Below are 19643 nucleotides of genomic sequence, written 5' to 3'. Positions count from 1 at the left end.
TACTGGTTTACAGAAAGAAAATAAACATGTCAGCATCTTATATCCACTGTAATGTACATTGACAGAAATGATTCACTAGTTTTCTCCAACTGGTTGAGATAAATAATGATGTAGTGCATCTAGGAAATGTGGATGGAATAAAGAAAAATATAATCTGCTGTGCAATGCTAAACCCATATACAGTATCGCCTTCAGTTTGTAGTGGGAATACAAACACATAAACCATAATATAAATAAGCATGGTGTAATTATGACAAAGAACATGGAACAAAACACTGAAATTGTCGGCCACAGTTTTAATATTTTTATGTTAATTACAGTGTCATGTGATAAAGTGGAGAGAACTAAAGCAGTTCAAGTCTGTGTAGTGAACACAGCACTGTAGCTTATTAAGTATACTTACGTATCCTTAATTTGTATAAAAACCTGGAACATTTATAAATAAAATCTGCTCACAAAAGCACTTCCAACTAAAACATTAAATATGCGGTCTTCTTTAAAAAAATGACAATGCATAGAATATTTTTTTCTCACTAACAAAATAATTGAGCTTCTTTAATGTCGTGAACCTTTCTTCAGTGCTACAAATGTTTTTAATTAAATTGTTTACAAAGCATGAGTGATCAGCTTTAAAAAACGAGCAAAAAACAAAAAGCAACATATCATTTCCTTTAAAGCATTATCAATAAAAAGCAAAGTTCTTAAAGCTGTGCTAATACATTCTCATCCAATGAAATGCACTTTGGTCATATTCAAACAGACTGTCTCATACACACATAACAAAAAAGCTCTTACTCGTTTTAAGATGCTTTAACATTGAAACATGTAACATTTTCTTTCTAAAAAGTGCACATTTTCAGGCATGCCCAGCTGGTGCCAAGCAAAGCCCAGTGTCTTAAATAATAGGTATTTCTAGACTCTGTCAAAATACTTTCAATCATTGTAGCACTTACTATTATTGCTCTAAATACAGCTTGACCATCAAAAAGTATGTTTTGACTGAGCCACATAACTTGAGGCCTAAAGGAAAGGGTTTGCAAGCTGCAGCTGTAACAGTTTTCTTATTACAGCTTTCAACATTAGCGGAGAGGCTAATCCTGTTTATTTACAATTTCTTCTTCCTAACATCTTTCAATCTACAAGCCATTGTGAACTTGGTACTTGAATTTGGTGGGTTCGATATGGACAACACACCTTTTCAGATATGTATTCTTCTATGCTAATCTCCCCTTTTTTCCCTAAAGATACTCAAAAGGATATTCTTCCACTTTTTTATAATTTTATAATCACAAATTATTTTCGTTATACTCGCCCATTTTGGAACAATACTTTGGGTGCTTTTCATATCTTGGCTAGGAGCTCCAAACCCTACAACCGCAGGTGGAGGGAGAGAATATAGGCAGATTCCACTCTGAACCACCCCCCTTAGAGCCATTCTTGTCTTATCACATCAAAGGCACCACAGCAACATACTGTACGGTTCAGGCCCGACTGGAGGAGAGTCATGTCTCTTAATGACAAGTGTGCATATCTGCGAGGATCTGGGAGGCTGCAGAGATCATGGTGTTGCTGAGAGCACAGTACTTTGATAACTTAACGTCATTTCTGTTCGGCCTTTATCGGTACAGTGAAGGAGTGCTTCCCGACACATAAATGGTGATTTGTTGTAGTTTGCTACTGGTTTTAACGTGGTTCAACCTAAATTGTATATAGTAGTAATAATATTTTGATTGCGAGAGAGCGAAGGAAACCCTGGCCTACTAATCCCACCCTCCCTTCAGTGGCACTCCGCCAACTGAAAGCTAGTGCCTGGGGTATCCTAGTCACAGTTGGCTAGTGATATGACCCAGGCTTGGACCTGTGATCATACAGTAGATTTCAAATGCTCAGTGTTCAAGTTAGCACCTTTAGTGATTGAGCCACTTGTGATGACCCAAAAGAGTATTTTTTGTTCATAAAAGGATGATTGCCCATTGGTTTCTGGCTTGAAGACTTCCAATCTTTGGTTCGGCTCTTTGCATTTCCTTACATGTATTAATGGGCTAGTTTCCAAGTCTGGTACTTTTTGCTCAGAGATGACATGTGTGCATTTTTCTGAGTAAATTTTGAGAGCATCAGATTTGTGACCAAACAAACAGCCACAAAGGTGTTAAGCTTAATCTACACTTGGTAATAAAAAAAAGATTAAAATGTATGCCAACTGACATTCCCTGAAGACTTCTTCCACAAGGGTCTGGAGGTCTTGCTTCAGGAAAGTGACTACGGACCCACCCACAAAATGATCAAGGGGGAACTGAAGGTGGCAATTACAGAGAGATGACTTTCATTAGGTGTCTTAATGACCACTTACTCTAATTTACAGCAAGAAACAAAAACACTTCTTGCTTCCTGTTGTTTCTCAGCTCTGGATGCTGTTCTCTGATTCTAATAAGCCCAATGTGATTTTGACATCTGTGAGGCTTAGGCAAACAAATCTTCCTGTCCTAGAAATTGTGCAGATCATTTCTAATGAAATGTGACACATTTCTGGAAACCTATGCTAGAATTGCTGGAATGCCCACCTTTGTGAAGCCTTATCACAGAGTAGATTTGAAAACACTGCAGGCCAATGAATGAATAACTCTACTAGGAAACATGTTTTTGTTGTTGTCTGGCTTGGGTTTGTTCTGAAAATATATTCTCCTGCCTAACAGCAGCCTCATTGAAAGTTCATTGTGATCTCACAACTCTTGTGCAAGTTCAGCACTATTCATGCAGCAAGATTACTCAAGAGTTGCTTAGGTTTTTTTTTTTACAAAAATGATCAAAAGTGCAATAACCCTTTTAATTCCAGTGAAACCATTTGAATGTGGTGTTTCGCTGCTGCTTGCTCACCCTTTCCATCAACAAAAGAGCTAAAATAATACTTTCCAATTAAAACAGTTACTAAAACAAATGAGAAGAACAAACACTGAAAGGGTAAAATAAATATCTGAATTGCACAAGTGTTTGAAAAGTAAGCACTTCGATATGTCTTAGATTGGGCCACAGTTCATCATCAAGGAGCCCAAAGTCAGTTTCTGCAGCTTTTCCAATCAGTACGTGTTCCTTTACTTCAGGAGGGTATTGAAATATTCATTTAGCTTGTTGTTGTCATGATTTGATCTTCCAGAGCTGTGAATAAAACATTAGATAGTATCTTTAAAGATGTCAAGGTGAGGTGAGATGTGTGACTATGTTCTCCTGACTACCCTTTCACATGAGCTGGGATTATAGCTTTAAAGATGCTCAAAGCAAAACCACTGAGACAGACGTTCGTTGTCACAATATTCTATGTGAAGATGCCTCAAACCTGTAGGATTCAGAGCTCAAATTTCAAAGTAAAAAAATTGATGTCCACAGAAATATTCAGTAATGTTCAAATGAGAATTTACAGTACTGTAGACGCTCCCTACTAGGTGATTATGATCATTTAAAAACCTCTGACCAGGAGAACATTTTCCAAAGAATAATGACACATCCTGGTGCACAGCCGACACCTTTGACTCAATGTGTCTATGATGGCTTGGGCACCCAGAAAGATAGCAGTGCATGAAGCTGTTCAGTGACCACTGAGTTTTTCCATGGACACATGCTATCAATGATCTTATTTGCCTGTATAACAAATTCCACTGCTCTTTTATTGCAAGGTTTTCATTACACTCTAAAAGTAGTTGACAGTTCTCTGAAGAAGCTAATTAATTTAACAAGCACCCTGACCTGTATAGAGTCTTTCTTTACCATGAAGCAATAAAAATAAAAGTCTTTAATTTTTTAAGGACCATGTATATGACCTCAGCAGTCAATAGTTTCAGAAATGAATTACAATAAGCTGCATCTGTCATGCAGTCAACAATCATCTTTTTTTATTTTTTATTTTAATAACTATTACTATCGTTAATGGGTGCAAAGGACTGAGACCATTAGAAAAACCCCATCCTTGGAATACTCAAGTAACTTTAAAAATGCTTTCAGGGCAAGGAGAAAACAACAAACTACTTCAATACTTTCAGTCTGAGCATCTAAAAGTACGAAGAAAAGAGAATGAGTTGTCACTTTCACTTGTTTGTTGATGAAATAACCTGCATATATTCTTAACCAGTGATAACTTCTGAGAATTTAAGTTAAATGTACTGTAGAGGATGTTTATTTTTTAGATGAATTACCTTTAAATTATGGAACCTTTGCAATCAAGACCATCAGTTGTTAGTCTTTGAACACAGGAGTTGGAATCAATTAACAAACTCACCTTTAGATTAAAGCCCAAGAGATCACTAATGACCCCTGATACAGCAGACAGGATAACCACTTGAGTAATGTTGTAAAGTAAAGGATTCATGGTTAGTCCATACAGTCGGAATGGTGTGTCCAATTCCTGATAAAGAAGAGAGATTCTTAACAATACTTCCACTAGACAGAAGCCCAGTGGTATTAAGTAATCAATACCTCCTTACAAACACAAATTCAAAGGCACTCTGTGCTTTAGATATAAATCATTGATTGCCCTTAAGCAGAGCTGAGTTTGGCTCTGGCTAACCTGCCATAAAAAAACATCTCACCATATAAAACAATGTGCTGCCCTAAGGAACATAATAAGTCAAAATGTTGATTGATTACAAAACACTGTGTACAACCTGTAGCAAAGTCAATACTTTTCCCCTTTAAATATATGCAGTACTTAGAATGCAAGAACGTTTAATTTTGTGTGTTTCTTCACTGGGTTTCTTCCAGAAATAGTGAACAACTTCACTTGCCTTTAGTAATTTGGTTGCCAGTTTGAGCACATTATTTACCAAGGTCAGTTCTTCTTTCTTATTAGGCTTCTTCTCCATTTTCAGATACAGGTTTATCTAGGAGCACAATAAAAAAGTCCAGTCAAGAGTGAGCAAACGTCCTCTTGATGACTATATTTAACCTTCTATTACAGGACATTCAATGGGAAATAATTTTAACTATAGCTTATAAATACATATAAAAAGTAAAATATTAAAGAGATCATGAAATACAACCGAAAACAATAAGCTGATAGATATTAACATATGAGTGACAGGCCAGAATTTGGCTCTAGATTAAAAAATGTGTACAATTTTATTATCTCTCTTATGTGCATGCATATGCATAATTTACTAAATCACTAAATCATTCAATCATAATTTTTCTCAGATAAAATTACTCTGTAACTTGAGAGGACAAGTCTGGAAAAAATATAAATATATATATATAACCATTAAACTGAACTGTATGCTTCACGCATACAAACAAGAACATTAGAACTGACAGGTTTGGTTTTCTTCCTTTTGTTAATAGTTTTAACAATGCTATGAAAGTGAACTCTAAAATAACAACTAGTATAAAGTGCTAAAGACACAGTTTGAAAGAGTAAACAAACTCTGGGGAAAGGCTTGCCACAGTGTGCTTATCTTCAAAGGTAATGTGTGACATTAAACCAAACTAGAATAAACATAAACAAAGAAAAATAGTCAGATATACAAATTAAAGCTTGTTTTATACAAGGCTAAGACTTATACATCTTCTCCCACCCAGTTATAATAAAATATTGAGCATGAAGGAAATGGTTTTCTTTTTTGTAAAGTGTTTTAGTCCAGAGACTCAAAAATATTACATCAGCCTCTGGAACATACTGACATAAGGAAGAAGAACAGTTTGAAGAAATCACCTTAGACTTCACATTGAAGAATCAGGATTGATCAATAACAATTTGAGGATGTCTCAGCAGTTGTGGCACTGGTTAGATTTGGATAATACAAGGTTGTAGGGCTGCTGAGATATATCAAGATATTTAGAAGCAGCACATGCTTTCCCCTGTTGGAGACCTATTAGAATTATATCTACTTCCCAACAGGACAGTGACCCCTCGTCACACTGCCTAATCTGAACAGGCTTTTCTGAAGAGGAGCACCATCAATGTGGTCCTTTCAGTCTTGCTGATCTCCTCCTGATTGAGACATGGTGACAGGATGTGAATAGTGGAGAGAACCCAAGAACGTAAAGAAAAAAGGATCATCTGATGAAGATATCATAGCCAGATGTTTAAACCAAAATACCATTATAGAAAGAATTTCTACAAGAAAAGAAAAATCATATAAATCTATTCATTTTTTTCTGCAGAGTTAAAAGAATAATTGATAACTACAAGTTCTTTAAAGAAAGTGAATGTGGAATTGGAAGTTTAAACACTGGTAACTTATCAAGCTAACAGTGTGAATCCAAAACCCTGCACCATTGTTTCTCACAATGTAGGCTACACATTAAAAGCACTTTTATCCCCAAAGTACTTTAATCCCAGATTGTGGTCTGCATGTGTGCTTTAAATGTTTTCTGCTGGTGATCTAAAACACTGAGTCTCACCTTTCTCTCAATTTTTGTTGACAAAATATCTGGTCTTCTCCTGCTTGAAGGAATGTGAATTCCAAAAGCAGCTGCTATGAGTGTGAATGTGAAAATACAGACTGTTTATACAGCAATCTTAATTTCTTTAAGAGTAAATGGATATCACAAATTTGCTGAGGTGCGCTTTTATTAAAACTGGAATCCCTGGGAATAAAAAGTGACTCTCTGCTCTGTGAGCACAGAGAGTCTTTGGCAGAGAGTGAGTCTCCACAGGTTGTGGCAGTGAGGGAGCAGACTATGTAACGTTCCCATTAGGGAGATGTCAGTCAAGAAAAAAAAGACAGAACCTTGTTCAGAAGTAAGGACAGCAAAAAGTATGCACCATCAAGAGTACCTGCTCAGTTAGAAGAATGGAGGTATTGCTGTATTTTTTACTCGTCTCAGATCCCAGTGTGACAAACCGCAGCAAAAAGAGTGATAATGAAATGCACCAGATCACCAGCTCCCAGTTGTAATGATAGTCCAGGAATGTTTCATGAACGTGAAGCAACTAAAACAGAGAGTCATTGGTTAGGTGGATGATGAAAACACAAGCTGAGGACAAAAACATTAAAGACTTGGTGTAACAGATTTTGCAGTGCCCTGAAAACGATCACATTATCTTCACAGTGCTGTTATTTACTAAGTTATTTACTGATATAAATGCTACGTGTCCTATATTGAAAAGACTTAGGCACTTGAAGCCTCTTGAGAAGACTTAATCACTTAAGTGTTTTTAATAAGGGCTGTTTAATTTACTCTATAATTTTAAATATTTCTTCACCTTATTTTCCGAAAATACAAATTATCCTCAAAATAAAACATCAAGCATTCTTACCTTTGGCCCTTTTCCACCATACCACCATAGCTTTTTTATTCAAAGTAAACATTATAAAACCATGACAGAAAACTGGTCTTCCAAACCAGTCAGGACACTCAAGACATTATACTCCATACTCTATAAAACATCAAGCTATTTTAGGCTTAAAAGCACCAGCCATGTGCAAAAGATATTCAATTTTAACAAATGTGATTAAGTGGATGAAAATGAAGCAGCTTATATATTTTGACCAAGAAGAGATTATGGCTACTGAGATGTAATATCTACTGCAAATAGACTCAGCAAAGATGCATGTATAGTAATCAGTAGTCTCCATAGACAAAAGGAGGAGGCTCATGTTAACAGGAACATTATCAGACTTGTATGAAATCCATAATACATGAGGAATAATCACTCAATGGCCCACGGAAAGATTTAAAAATATCCCCATGGTGCCAATAACACTCAAAGAGGTCAGACGTAATATTTCCCATGGATCATTGTGCCTTATAAATACAAAATGAAGGAGACAGGAAAGGTAATGGCTCCCAGCTGAGCTGAGTTTGCAGTGATTGAAAATCATTTTGGTCAGATGACTGGACAACTCTGCACCAAGGCACTGCTGTTTGACTTGAAGAGATGTGACAGCAGAGAACAAAGAAACCTCCTATTCCTTAGCTCTACCTCTTCAGAGAACTATTTTCTCCCTCATCACTATTTGTACTCAATGTACACCAGCAAAGAGTAATACAATTCTTTTATAACACAGAGGACCTTCAGATCTCCTGTCTGAGTGAGAAACAACACTGATATCAACACATCATTTTCACTACTGCATGAAGCAATATAAACCTGTTGATTGTCACAATTGAAAATCTACCTCATCTTTACAGCTCTTATTTTTAATATAACACCTGTATGCGAGCTTATTACATTGACTGTATTCCGTTTTCTTAAAAAATTCTATTCACAATACAAAGTTAATCTTTTAGTATAACTTTGGGAATATTTTTAACATCTATAGAATCAGAGTATAATTATCTTTATAAAACATCAATGAATTAAAAAAGGAAAAGATGCAAGGCCCTTTCTTTCATGAAATGTCCTGCACTATAAATGTACCACAAGATCAACTGCTGTTAAATGAAATAAAAGGTACTGGTGTGTGACTGAAAGACATTAACAAAAGTATTAATTGTAGGATAAGGAGTGATAACTAAATCCCATGCTATAGTTTAAAGGATGTCTTTCAGTTTTGAACTAGAATGAAACTAGAAAGATGTGTGACTCTTTCCTTTGACATCTCAGATACTGTAATCCTCTTCTGCACTTGCAAGCATTATAGGAGTACAGCAGGATTACCTTAGGAATTTCCAAGAGAGGTATTTCAGGTGTTTTTGGGATTGCATTAAAAATGCACAGTAGCTGAATCTTTACACATTAACACTCTTTTATATTGCAGATGTGAAGCAATACTGCACATATCGTCACAAAGTTGCTTGAAACGTCATATAACGTCCCCCTGAGGAGTACAGAATATCCCTTCAGGACAGAGAGGGATTAGACACCTTGTTGAAAAGTTGTCCTGGCAGACTTTAATTCTTTCTTTCTTTCTGCCTGACCTTCCTGTCAACACTATCACTGTCTAACAAGCCTCAGTGGACTGTTTTTTAAAACCTGATGGCAGCTTTTCTTCAGAACAGCGGGACGTTTTCTAAACAACACTGGAAAAATTGATTCCCGACAGACCAAAGAGCTCAGACTGGTTTAGATACACATCTTGATGGCGCACATCTTCAATGAAGACCAAAGCTGACGAGCAGCAAATGTATCGGACAACAGATAGGGAATTATGCTGCCTTGCTTTATATCTGAATTACATTGTTCTATACAGACTTTTGTCTTTATACCATTTTTCAAAAATCTGGCATCACTGTCAAGCTGTAAAATGTATCACTTTCAACCTACAGCATATTCTTATGGAACTGTATTTTTCTTTAGTTAGCATCCCTTCAATATATTTTCTGACCCCAAAATTTCGGGTACATCCCCAAAAAGTCTCAGTGCCACCCCTTTTCTTCATAGGTGATTACATCACCCATTTTCTAACCACTTCATCCAAGTCAGGGTCACAGGGTAACCAGATCCTGTCCTGGCAAGTAGCTGGCGCAAAGCAGAATACACCCAGGATGGGTGGGTAGCCCGTTTCATACTCCCACAAGCTTTTTGGTAAAGAAGTTCCTCCTATTCTTGGCTTTAATGCATTAAAACACTGTTTCCATTGGTGTCTTCTGGAGGATTTTAAATACTTTCATCAGGTTCCATCATAATCTTTTCTCGTGAAGAAAGTCCAGTTCCGTCAACGTGTCTGTGTAAATTCAGTCAGTGTAGACATCTCCAGTCCCGCAACTGGAAGTTGAACACGAGTCACATACTGTAGGTGAAACCAGGTATCCTAACCCTTAGACCATGTCATTCATGAACTCTTCTTCAAACAAACTAGGTTATTTACTGTAGATGCATTAACTAATTTTGAGGTTGTAACACTGGTTTCTAGGCAGTGATACTTCCTTTCAGACCTGTAGCAGCCAGACCTCTTTGAACACTGCCTGAGGACAACCCGACACGCACTGCTTGCTTGGCTTTGCTCCACAATACCATCAACACAACATCTTTAACTGTTGATCTTTCCTCAGTGTTGTTCTGTGTGGCCTTCATTGTCTTTTTGGACTTTGATCATCATGCCCAGGGTGTATCTAGCCTTGCACCCACTGTTTCACTGCCACCCTACACATTCCCAAGACTGAGCTGGATTAAACACTTATAGAAAACAGGTGGGTACTGTGAAATATAAGCAAAATGCCCTTAAAATTCCAAACTTTTGTTCAAGTAGAAATGCAGCAGAAAACACAAAATGCCTTGAAGACGTCACCAGTTTTGCTTAAAGCAATGAAAAGATAATGCAATATGGACATGATACAGTTGTGCCCCAGGAGCGAGAATAATTTTAAAATTCTTAAAATCCATCTATGAAACAACATTTTAGTGTATTCAAATCACCAGTGGCAAATAAACTGTAGGAAAACTTTTACTGTTGATAAAAAAAATGAATCCCAAGCCCTCAAACTAAGAAGGAGAATGAACGGAAGTAGATACAAAGCAATACCTGAAAGTAAATTTTATGTTGGAATTGGGCGTTTTATTAATAGACTCACCTGGGCGCAGCAGATAAACACAACAGAGAGAGTCAGCAAAAACGCAGAAGAAACTATCACATCGACAGACCGCTGAGGGCCCCGTCTCTGTAACAGAGAGAAAGCTTACTGTGAGAGGCTGTAAAGAGAAAGCAGCACAGATTAATTGCTCGTTGCTATAAAGTTCTTTTACAGAGGCCCTGCAGTGAGTATAATTCATCCCAAGAGTGGGACTGGAGAGCTTTCTGAGCCTAACTTCTTCACGAAGGAACAGGAGTTGCCTTGTCCCACTCCAGTGATCTCCATTCCAGAAGCAGCAGGCATGCTTCATATCTTACTATTAAATCAAATTAATGCCTTCAAAAAGTACTGTTTCCCCTGCTGTGTCTACAGGTTCCTCTGATCCTAATTATCCTCTCTGCATGATTAATTATAGCATATTAAAATATTTGTTGATTAGAGGAAAAATGTAGCAGATAACAAAAGTTTAATTCATGCTCTGTCACAAAAGCAAAGCTGACTGTGCAGAAGGAAATCCAGTTAACTGTTTCAATTAGATGCACAGTGAACTGGCAAAGGCCACACATGTCATCGTACTGCCAGCGACAAGGGTTTGAATTCTAGGTTTTAGGACAGCCTACATTTTGACCAAATTCTAAAAAGTCACTTGGATTGATCCTGTGTGAAATTAAGTAATTGTAACAGACACTCATCTTACTCTTTCTACAAACTCTGAGCTGTTAGATTAACTCAGATTAATTGTATCGTGTTTTTCATCCCAAAGGATCTAAAAAAGCACTTAACATAAAGGAGGTAATCCACTATGTCCACCACAGAAGTGCAGCTGGGTGACATGCAGCAGCCTTAATGCACAAGTAACTTTGTGACACAGCTGATCAAGGGAAGAAGTGACAAACAAGTGGTTTATCAATTATGGGGCTACATTAGGAAGGCCAGATTAAAAATGCCCAGAGTGGAATTCTTCCAGGGCACCAGTGGTAATATTCCTGCTTTTGAGAAAGATGCCATGGAATTTTTAGTGATGATGTTATGTCAATGACCAATGTGTGAAGGATGGCACTGCCTATAGCACAATGTCATAGGTCACTACACTGGGGCATTTGGCTTTTTGAACAGTGTAATCCAAAGGGAGGAGTGCTACAGTATCTACTGGTAAATGCTACCTACAGCATCAACCTTTTTTTCCCACTGGAAGTCTCCCATCTCAGAACTGACCAGGCCCAGCCTTGCTTAGGTCCAGAGGCCTGACATGATCAGAATACCATGTGGTAATTCTGGAATGTTGGATCTTGGAGTCTTTTTCAGAACGTGATGCAGTTTATGCATATGGAAGCCATGTTATGGCCTATTTTTAAAGTGCATTAATGTGATGCAGAGCAAACCAATCATGAGCTAGGTTTTCCCGAGTTATTTTATACAACCATATATTTTTGACAGTTCTGCCAGTTTAACAGTTGAACTCTGGTAGCAATGTAGGAGGCAAGCAACACAGAAACTGAAACTGGTCCATCCGGATAGTACATTTGCAGATTCTGCTGGACCAAATAAGAAACGAAACTTACCTTAAGATACGAACGCAAAGAAAGCCACATCTTGATATTCTGTACTTTCTTCAAACGAAAATGAGGAACCTCTGATTTCCTGGCTCTTCTTGCAGATGTTAAATGGCCGAAGAGTTTAGCAAAGAGTAATCTCTATGAAAACAGGAAATCACAGGTTGGTTCCTATTCACCTACTCAGTCTAAGACTACACAGATATTGGCATTTCATACAGAGGCACTACGTTCTAATAAATTACATTATGAATAAATTAAAAATATTTTATAGTGATTAGAACTTAATGGAATGAAATACTGCACTGCAAATGTTAAACAAATTCTAATAGTTGACTCTCAACTTGTCCGATTGACTCCGTCTCTGTCATGCTCTGTCAAGAATGCCTATGAGAGCTAGTTATTGAACTTATACAGTCGTCTTAGTTACATTTCTTTACAGTTTTTATATTTGTACCCTGCGTAAGTTACGTGATTTGACTGTAATGATAAATAAATTTGTTGGTTATAAGTTTGTATTGAACATAGATAAGCAATATAACAAAAAACTGTGTAAAAAGCCATTTCCAAAAAACTACTGCTGACATCTGGATCAGGGTTGTCAGAAGATATCCTGTATCTAAGATACCACACAATGATACTTCAGATAATGTACTGTCTTCAATGTTATGAAGTAAATTATAATCATCACCTATGATTACACTGCCCTCATCTGGCATACATTTGCAAGTAAACATGTCTACCTAGCCACGTATTACGCATTAATGAAAATTCAGAATCACCTCAAAGGTCTCTTCTTTCATCTGAGAATTTATATACATGTTCATTTTTAATTACAAGATTTACAAAGTGTTCATTTCTTCCACTTTTATATTCCCATCTCAGGTTTCACAATGAGGTCCTGCAAAAACTGATTAAACTAACGGGGCTGCTACTGCTATTGTTTTAATTGCAGCATTGTTTACATATGAAAAAATTGCAGGCGAGGTTTAAAAATATCCAAAAGCATTTAAGCTTTCTTCATTAATAATACTTCATTAATAATTTAATATTTAATTAAATTAATGCTCCATCATGCCATTTTGCAACTCAAGGGAGGTCCTGTGGTGATTATACTGTAAACTGACAAACAGAGGAGTTTGGAATCTTTAGCCCTGTCCAGGCAGGGTTCGCCCATTCTGAAAAAAACTGGGACTTAATGAGTCATCGGGCTCTTTTTTTACAGCATTCTGCAGGTGACAAGGCACTGGTTTACTATTGGAAAAAGTAACAAAAATGATCATTTATCACTAAAAAACACCATATAATGTATAAGAACAACCAGTCATAGGGCTCAGGAATGCCAGCCACAACCTTCACTAACCTGCTTATATGTGCGTTCTGCGACACTCAACAAGAAGAAGAAGAGCCAGATGAGGCAGGCTCTGACCACAAAGCTGATCGTTACCATGGAGATGACCAAGACATCAGAGTTGGAGCCAAAGGCAATGGTAATCAGTTCATTAGCAGAGAGTGTAGTGAGCTGCTCCAAGTCTTTATACTGTGAGAGTCTGTAGGCAAAAGGTGTCAGTCCCAGGATTATGGACACTAGGTTCCCAAATATCTGGTAGCCTATTCCTGGAGTGTATAGGTTAACCTTAAAAAGAAATATAAAGCAAAAAAATCAGAATGTCATAAACGTCTTCAAAATTCTGAACAACACAGGATTTTCCAGTCTTTCTGGAGTATGTTTTTTGGATCTAGAGCAGACATTTAATCACCTAAGTTTACTCACATTTTGTCTACAAAAAAGAATTTAAGCTCTTCATTTTAGACAAAATAAGCACTTGAAGCTCATACCATCAAAAAACATGCAAAAAAAATACTTAACCTGTTTATTTCTGTAATTTCCATTAATATTATAGTAGTTCGTATATTGCAATTGTTTCAGACTAAAGATCTGCCACAGTTGAGGACACCTTTATCCCTTTATCCATTCAAGATTTAATTTACTACAGAGGCTGGGGGAGGTAGCTGGTTCAGAAAGGTCAGTGACCTGTGCATTTCCCAGCTAAGTTGCCTTATTCTGAAGGTTTGAGATAATGGGTAGAGTCTTGCTGGATTTATACAGCTGCCTTGACCAAGATACAGATGATGAAAAGAGTGTTCCCAATAAATTACTCAAGTTAAACTGTATCATGGTTAGATCATTAAGTCAACCTTTAATATTAGAACATTCAACAGTGACTGAACCATTCTCAGTGAGGTCATTATGCTAGCCTCAATGGGGGATGGGTCACAGGGCAAAGCAGGTTTAAAAACAGGATAAAAAGACAGCAGGAAGCCAACAGCAGTCAGAAAAAAAGAATCATCATCGCTATCTTAAGATAGTGCTGTGAGAGAGTTTTTCTTTCTTTTTCATCAGAATTAGAAGCCACTGGACTCGGACCTTTACTAGAAACAAGACAGTGATCTTATTTATTTTAAGGAAATTCTGATTTCCTAGATTGCCGAATCCTCATGCTCAAAATGTTTGGTTTCTATTCTTTTGTGTGCATCCATTAAGAGAGGGAGTTTCAGTCCTGGTTAGGATCCATTTTAACAGGATGCAGGTTCCTCTCTTTGCCTTGTACAGTAAGGTGTTTGGTGTTAATTTGAATAGGGGGAGACGTCTGGGTTTTCAATGTCTGTAGAAAATTAGGCTCTGGAGCTCCCAGAATTGTAAATATCAGTTTAAAGTGTAAACATTGTGCAATTTATTGTTAATGAATGTTTGTCTTGTTAAGTTTGGGTCTGGTCATTACTCTATTGTCAAGCTGTCCCAGAAAATAACATATGTTAACATACAGTATGTGCCCTATAATACTCCATAATCCCTGACTTTAGGGGTGAAAATAAGAAACTACTACTATTCTTGCATAGCAATCTGGTGTCAGGACGTGATTCTTTTTATTGATTTAATAATCTTCTTAATTTATAATTTCATAACACCCCCCTCCCTGTGTGAAATTTGTGGCAGTGGTTATTTTCTGGTCAAAATATGAACATTTTGGTACATTGTGAATACAAAATTTTAAGCACGACAGACTTTGTGTTATTTAAAAAATTATGCACGGCTGGAGAAATCGGTTTCCATGCCAACAGCTTCCCTACTCACCCTGTTCATGATCATACCACTGATCTCCAGCACAGACATGTCAGCTTTCTTACACTCATTGCCCTCCCACACGATAGCGCTCACTCTCTCCAGGCCTGGATTGGAGCTGTGAAGCCATGGTATGTGACCCTGAAAAGCAAATGTTTACTTGTTAAAAGTAAAGTACAAAAATAGAGGAGGGAGAGAAAGAGCAGCAGCTTTCTATAAGGATTCAAGTAATCAAATCAAAGGCAACATTTTAACATCAGATCATTTGTCTTTTACTGGCCCATGCTCTAGATTTTCTGAAGAAGAATATTCACATATAGACATTCATTACAATGTCTCTACCAAAAAACAATTTAAATCTAGTTAAAAAATAAATCACAATCATATAATCATAGAAATCTGATTTCCAAGAAAATTAAGTTTCAAAGGATTTCAATACATACAGTATGGATTATGTAATAAATAACTGTCTGGAAACTACAGATCCCTTTTCGTCAGCAACTACATTATTGTGTAAAGAAAAGACTAACCTCCAGCACTTTATGAAGTAGGGAACATTAACATTAGTAGATCCGACCAGCATCTAATTATTCACTATTCAATTTACTGTATGTTGTTTTATTTATGAGCCCCTCAGAAACTCTACATTTTCTAAATTAATAAAGGTGTTTTATTGTTTGCAATGCTGTTTGAAAATATAATTTTAAAATGACTGAATGCTGGCTGGACCAAAAACCTGGATGTTCAGTGTCCCTCAGAACTGGATTTCAGATTTTCTCTCGACAAAGCGCAGATGTCAAATAAACTCTGCATTTCAATTTCCAATTAGCATTTTTTTGTTTTTTATAGGACTCCCTCAATTTGGAACTGACAATGTTCACCACTGTGACGATGAGGACCGAGGATGCCTTCCTCTGAAATACGCATCTGTGAGAGTCGCCCAGCGCTTTTCACACTGCGGGTCCCACAGTGCCGTAAGAGAGTTCGTGCCCACTGAGGGAGGGATGCGGTTTTCAGTCATAACTGCAAGCTCTCGGGCTGCCAGAACGTTACCACAGTCATTGCTGAGCAGGCTGAGCACAGTCTTCCCTGCCATGCCCAGCGGCCCATCCACACTGCTGTCTCTCAGCCAATCACATCACTGGAATATGAGGAACCCTGGTACCAAGTGGCCAACGACTATACCCAGACTCAGACTGGCCAGGTCTGGACCACAGTGCTCGATGTGTGCTCAACAACAGACCGTTGGGAGCGCTCCATAACGCTCAAAGTACAGTATTTAGAAGGCGGGGCTGTGCGGCGTCTCGGGATGTGACCTGGTGGAAGGGGTCGTCCCGGTACTCCTTCTTGGCGGCAGTGCAGACAGCAGGGTTCTCCCCCTCTGTCTCGCTGGTGCAGGAAGAGCGGCACTCCGCGCAGTGCAGGAAGTCCTCCCACAGCACGTCTTCCGTCTCGGACTCGTGCCGCGTGCTCTCAGAGTCCTGCCGGGAGCTGGAGCAGCGGGAGCTGCAGCTGGTGCCTGACTTGGTCACCTCCTGTTGTCAATATCAACCACAGCAATCAATGACCCCATGAGCAGCTCGCATCCACATTCTCAGAGTGAGAATTACACTGAGCAGCTGCGTAGTAGCTTATTGTGCCGCTCAACAGGAGATAACCACTTCCCAGTCCTGCCTTCTGCTTCTAGATGTGCATTTATTGATTACATATGTATCCAATTCTAAAATTGTCTTCTTTTTAGACAAAAGCCAAAACTACCTATTTAGACAAAAAGCTTATGAACAAAACATTCTATAACTCAATAAGGAACTATTCAGAGGTACACCCTTATGTCATTTTCAACAATTCAACGTTAGGTCAATTCCTAACGTTTTTGGAGGTATCTAATGCACTATAAAACACTAATACATTTTAAAATAATAAATGAGTCTGAAAGGATAGGGAAGACTTCTAAAAAGAAAGATTCTAGGTCTCATTTAGCTGCCCTCTAGTGGATAAATAATGTATTCACTGTCCCACAAAAAAACTGAAGTCTTATTTTCTGTGCTTAAGTTGCTTCTTCTGTTGTACCGAATGCCTTCCCCTCATGATGCTTATAATCACAAGGAATATAATAAAGACAAAACAAGTACATAAAGGAAAAAAGAAATAACATTAAGTGCATTTACTATTGGCAGGAAGAATACAGCATGAACAAAATTCACACCATCTATTTAGCACTGAGTAAGTCTGATGAAGAAACAGCAATGTGAACAGAGGAAGGCAGGTTGTAGGCATCGTGTTTATGGTTTAGAAAGAGCAACCTGACCCTCCAATGACTGTGTCTGTCTGGGGTGAGAATTAGGGTTTAACACTAAAATCAGCTGTTGCAAAAAAAGTTGCAAAAACAGCAACTCCTATTCACGCCTGTGAATGCCTTGGTGGGAAAAAAACACCCTAAATGTTACAACATTTTTTCTTTGCCAAGGACAGCATTCATAAGTCACATGTGATGAAAGATCCAAAGGCATTTTCATTGCAAAAACATAACTCTGCATTCAATGAAAACAAATTGTGGAACAAACAAAACAGCATCATCCAGCATGTTTCTTTGGAAACAGGGTAAATAAGCTTATAAACAAATTATAAAAAAACAAAACTCTACCAATTCCACTTTTACACTGGATAAACAAGATGCTTCCCAGAAAATGAAACAAAATAAATCTTTTTTGGCACAAAACACAGGAAGGCACGTAGTAAAAAAATGACTCCTTTGTTTCTTTTTCATTCCAGCTAAGTAATCTAAAAACATTATTTGACTGATATTACAAGGTGCAAACGAGATGATTTCGCTCACCTAAATCATTTTGTTGTTGCTACAGTAGATGGTTGATCCAAAGATCACATCCAACCATTTCTTAAAACTAGTTTGTTCCAGATTCCTCCATCATTTTGTAAAAATGCCCTCAGTTACCAGTTTTAAATCCATTTCCCCTTAAAAGTAGATTAATACAAACCTCCCTAAATTTAATGTTTGAAAACCTTCTTTAAAATATTTCAGAAATTGATGAAATGGAAAGTAAAAACAAAATCATAAATTATGGAAGTGAAAAGGTAAACATTTTCTTGTAAGTTTACTACTGTATTTCCTCTTTAGCTAAGACCTGTCACTTTAAGGGGATCTGTGATCCTTATATACAAGCTTAATTAAAATGTTAGCTTTACTTTTAGAGAAATCACTAAAACAACCTTCAGAATTCAGGTCGTTTCCTTAGGACTGCCATTCGCTACATATATATTTTATGAGTTTTACTTCAAATATAAAAGTAAAGTCCAAAAACTCAAAAATTGTGCATACAAGAAGCTAAATATGAATACTTAAATTTTAAAACAAGAAATAATTTTAAAGTTCAATTTTGGAGTCTTGTTGACAGTATTCTTTTTTATCTTGTGAGCCCATTTACACTGAAGCTCCACTATTCCTACCTGAAGATCAATAAAAGGAATGACAGACAGTAGTAACTGTTATTTCTATATTGATGAGTGTTTCTACAGTCAGAGATGCCACAAAATATTTATCAATTATCCTGGTGTACACGATATGAAGCGACATACAGTATATACCTTCACGCATTCAATAAATTATTCAATTGATATTCAAACATTGTGTTAATTTAAGCACTAAAGACAAAGGTACATTCATATGAATGGGAGCACCCTCCAAGCTCAGGAAATTTTATTTTAGAAGCAGGCTAAAAGAAAACATAATGCATGTGTTTGTGAACGTAGTCTGCTGGATATGTTTCTTGTTGAAAGACGTCTCTTCATTGTAAAGTTTTCAACTGTTAAAGGGCAATGTAACTGTGGAACTGAGTACTTTTCCTATCTCCAAGCAGACCTTATTCAAAATCTGCAACAACTGTTAAAACATGGACAAAAAATTAAACGTAAAAATGTTTCTTCTTGTAGGCCTTTTCCAACAAGGTAACTGTTGCTTTATGTATTTATGGAGATTGATTATACCGCTTGCAGGAGTCCTTAGCAGCCTATGTGCTCTTGGCGAGGTGCAATGAGCAAAGCAGCAGTCGAACAGCTGTTATACAGTACCTCAGCAGTGTAGTGCTTCTTGTAGTGTTGTGATTTCCTGTTGCGCAGTGCGCAGTCACTGGACATGCGCTCCATCCCTCGCCGGTTCAGCCCATAGCTGCCCTCGGGCTCCTCCTCGCTGGACACTTCGTCTGACACGTTCTCCATAACCCGCGGGCCGTGAGACTCCTAGACACACACATCACATCACCACCCTATTGATGTGTGACTATATTGGGGAAAGCAGGACTGGTGTCCACAACCCCAGTTCTACTTCTTGGCAACAGATGGTGCTTCCTTTCCCAAATCTGCACGGATGTTATTTGTTACTGTGCCATCAGCTTTTTGAAGACGAAACGAGTAATAACTGGAGACAATACAGATCAGAAATAATGGCTATGGCTTCCAAAGAACACGAAACCCAGAAAACTAAAAATGGTCACTTAGAACACAGTTGG

The 19643-nt window shown here is 37.6% G+C and overlaps 1 protein-coding gene across 2 annotated transcripts in view; it reads right to left on the bottom strand.

Annotated features, from left to right (window-relative positions):
• Positions 1-230: 230 nt before the first annotated feature.
• The window catches only part of phtf2 (putative homeodomain transcription factor 2), a 93508-nt gene continuing 74095 nt past the window's right edge, over positions 231-19643 (bottom strand). For both annotated transcript variants that reach the window (XM_088923726.1, XM_088923727.1), the window contains 10 exons: positions 19207-19374; positions 16437-16655; positions 15133-15261; positions 13360-13632; positions 12006-12137; positions 10444-10530; positions 6764-6919; positions 4773-4868; positions 4268-4393; positions 231-3153 (listed from right to left, as the gene is read on the bottom strand). In XM_088923726.1, coding sequence (XP_088779852.1) covers positions 3133-3153; positions 4268-4393; positions 4773-4868; positions 6764-6919; positions 10444-10530; positions 12006-12137; positions 13360-13632; positions 15133-15261; positions 16437-16655; positions 19207-19374 — 1407 coding nt within the window. In that variant the 3' untranslated portion in view covers positions 231-3132. The remainder of the gene's footprint in view (positions 3154-4267; positions 4394-4772; positions 4869-6763; positions 6920-10443; positions 10531-12005; positions 12138-13359; positions 13633-15132; positions 15262-16436; positions 16656-19206; positions 19375-19643) is intronic.

Source organism: Atractosteus spatula, chromosome 8 (genome assembly GCF_055471065.1).
Source record: "Atractosteus spatula isolate fAtrSpa1 chromosome 8, fAtrSpa1.hap1, whole genome shotgun sequence".
NCBI classification, from domain to species: Eukaryota; Metazoa; Chordata; class Actinopteri; order Semionotiformes; family Lepisosteidae; genus Atractosteus; species Atractosteus spatula.
The sequence above is the reverse complement of the archived record's forward strand: the minus strand, read 5'-3'. Positions and strand labels throughout refer to the sequence as shown.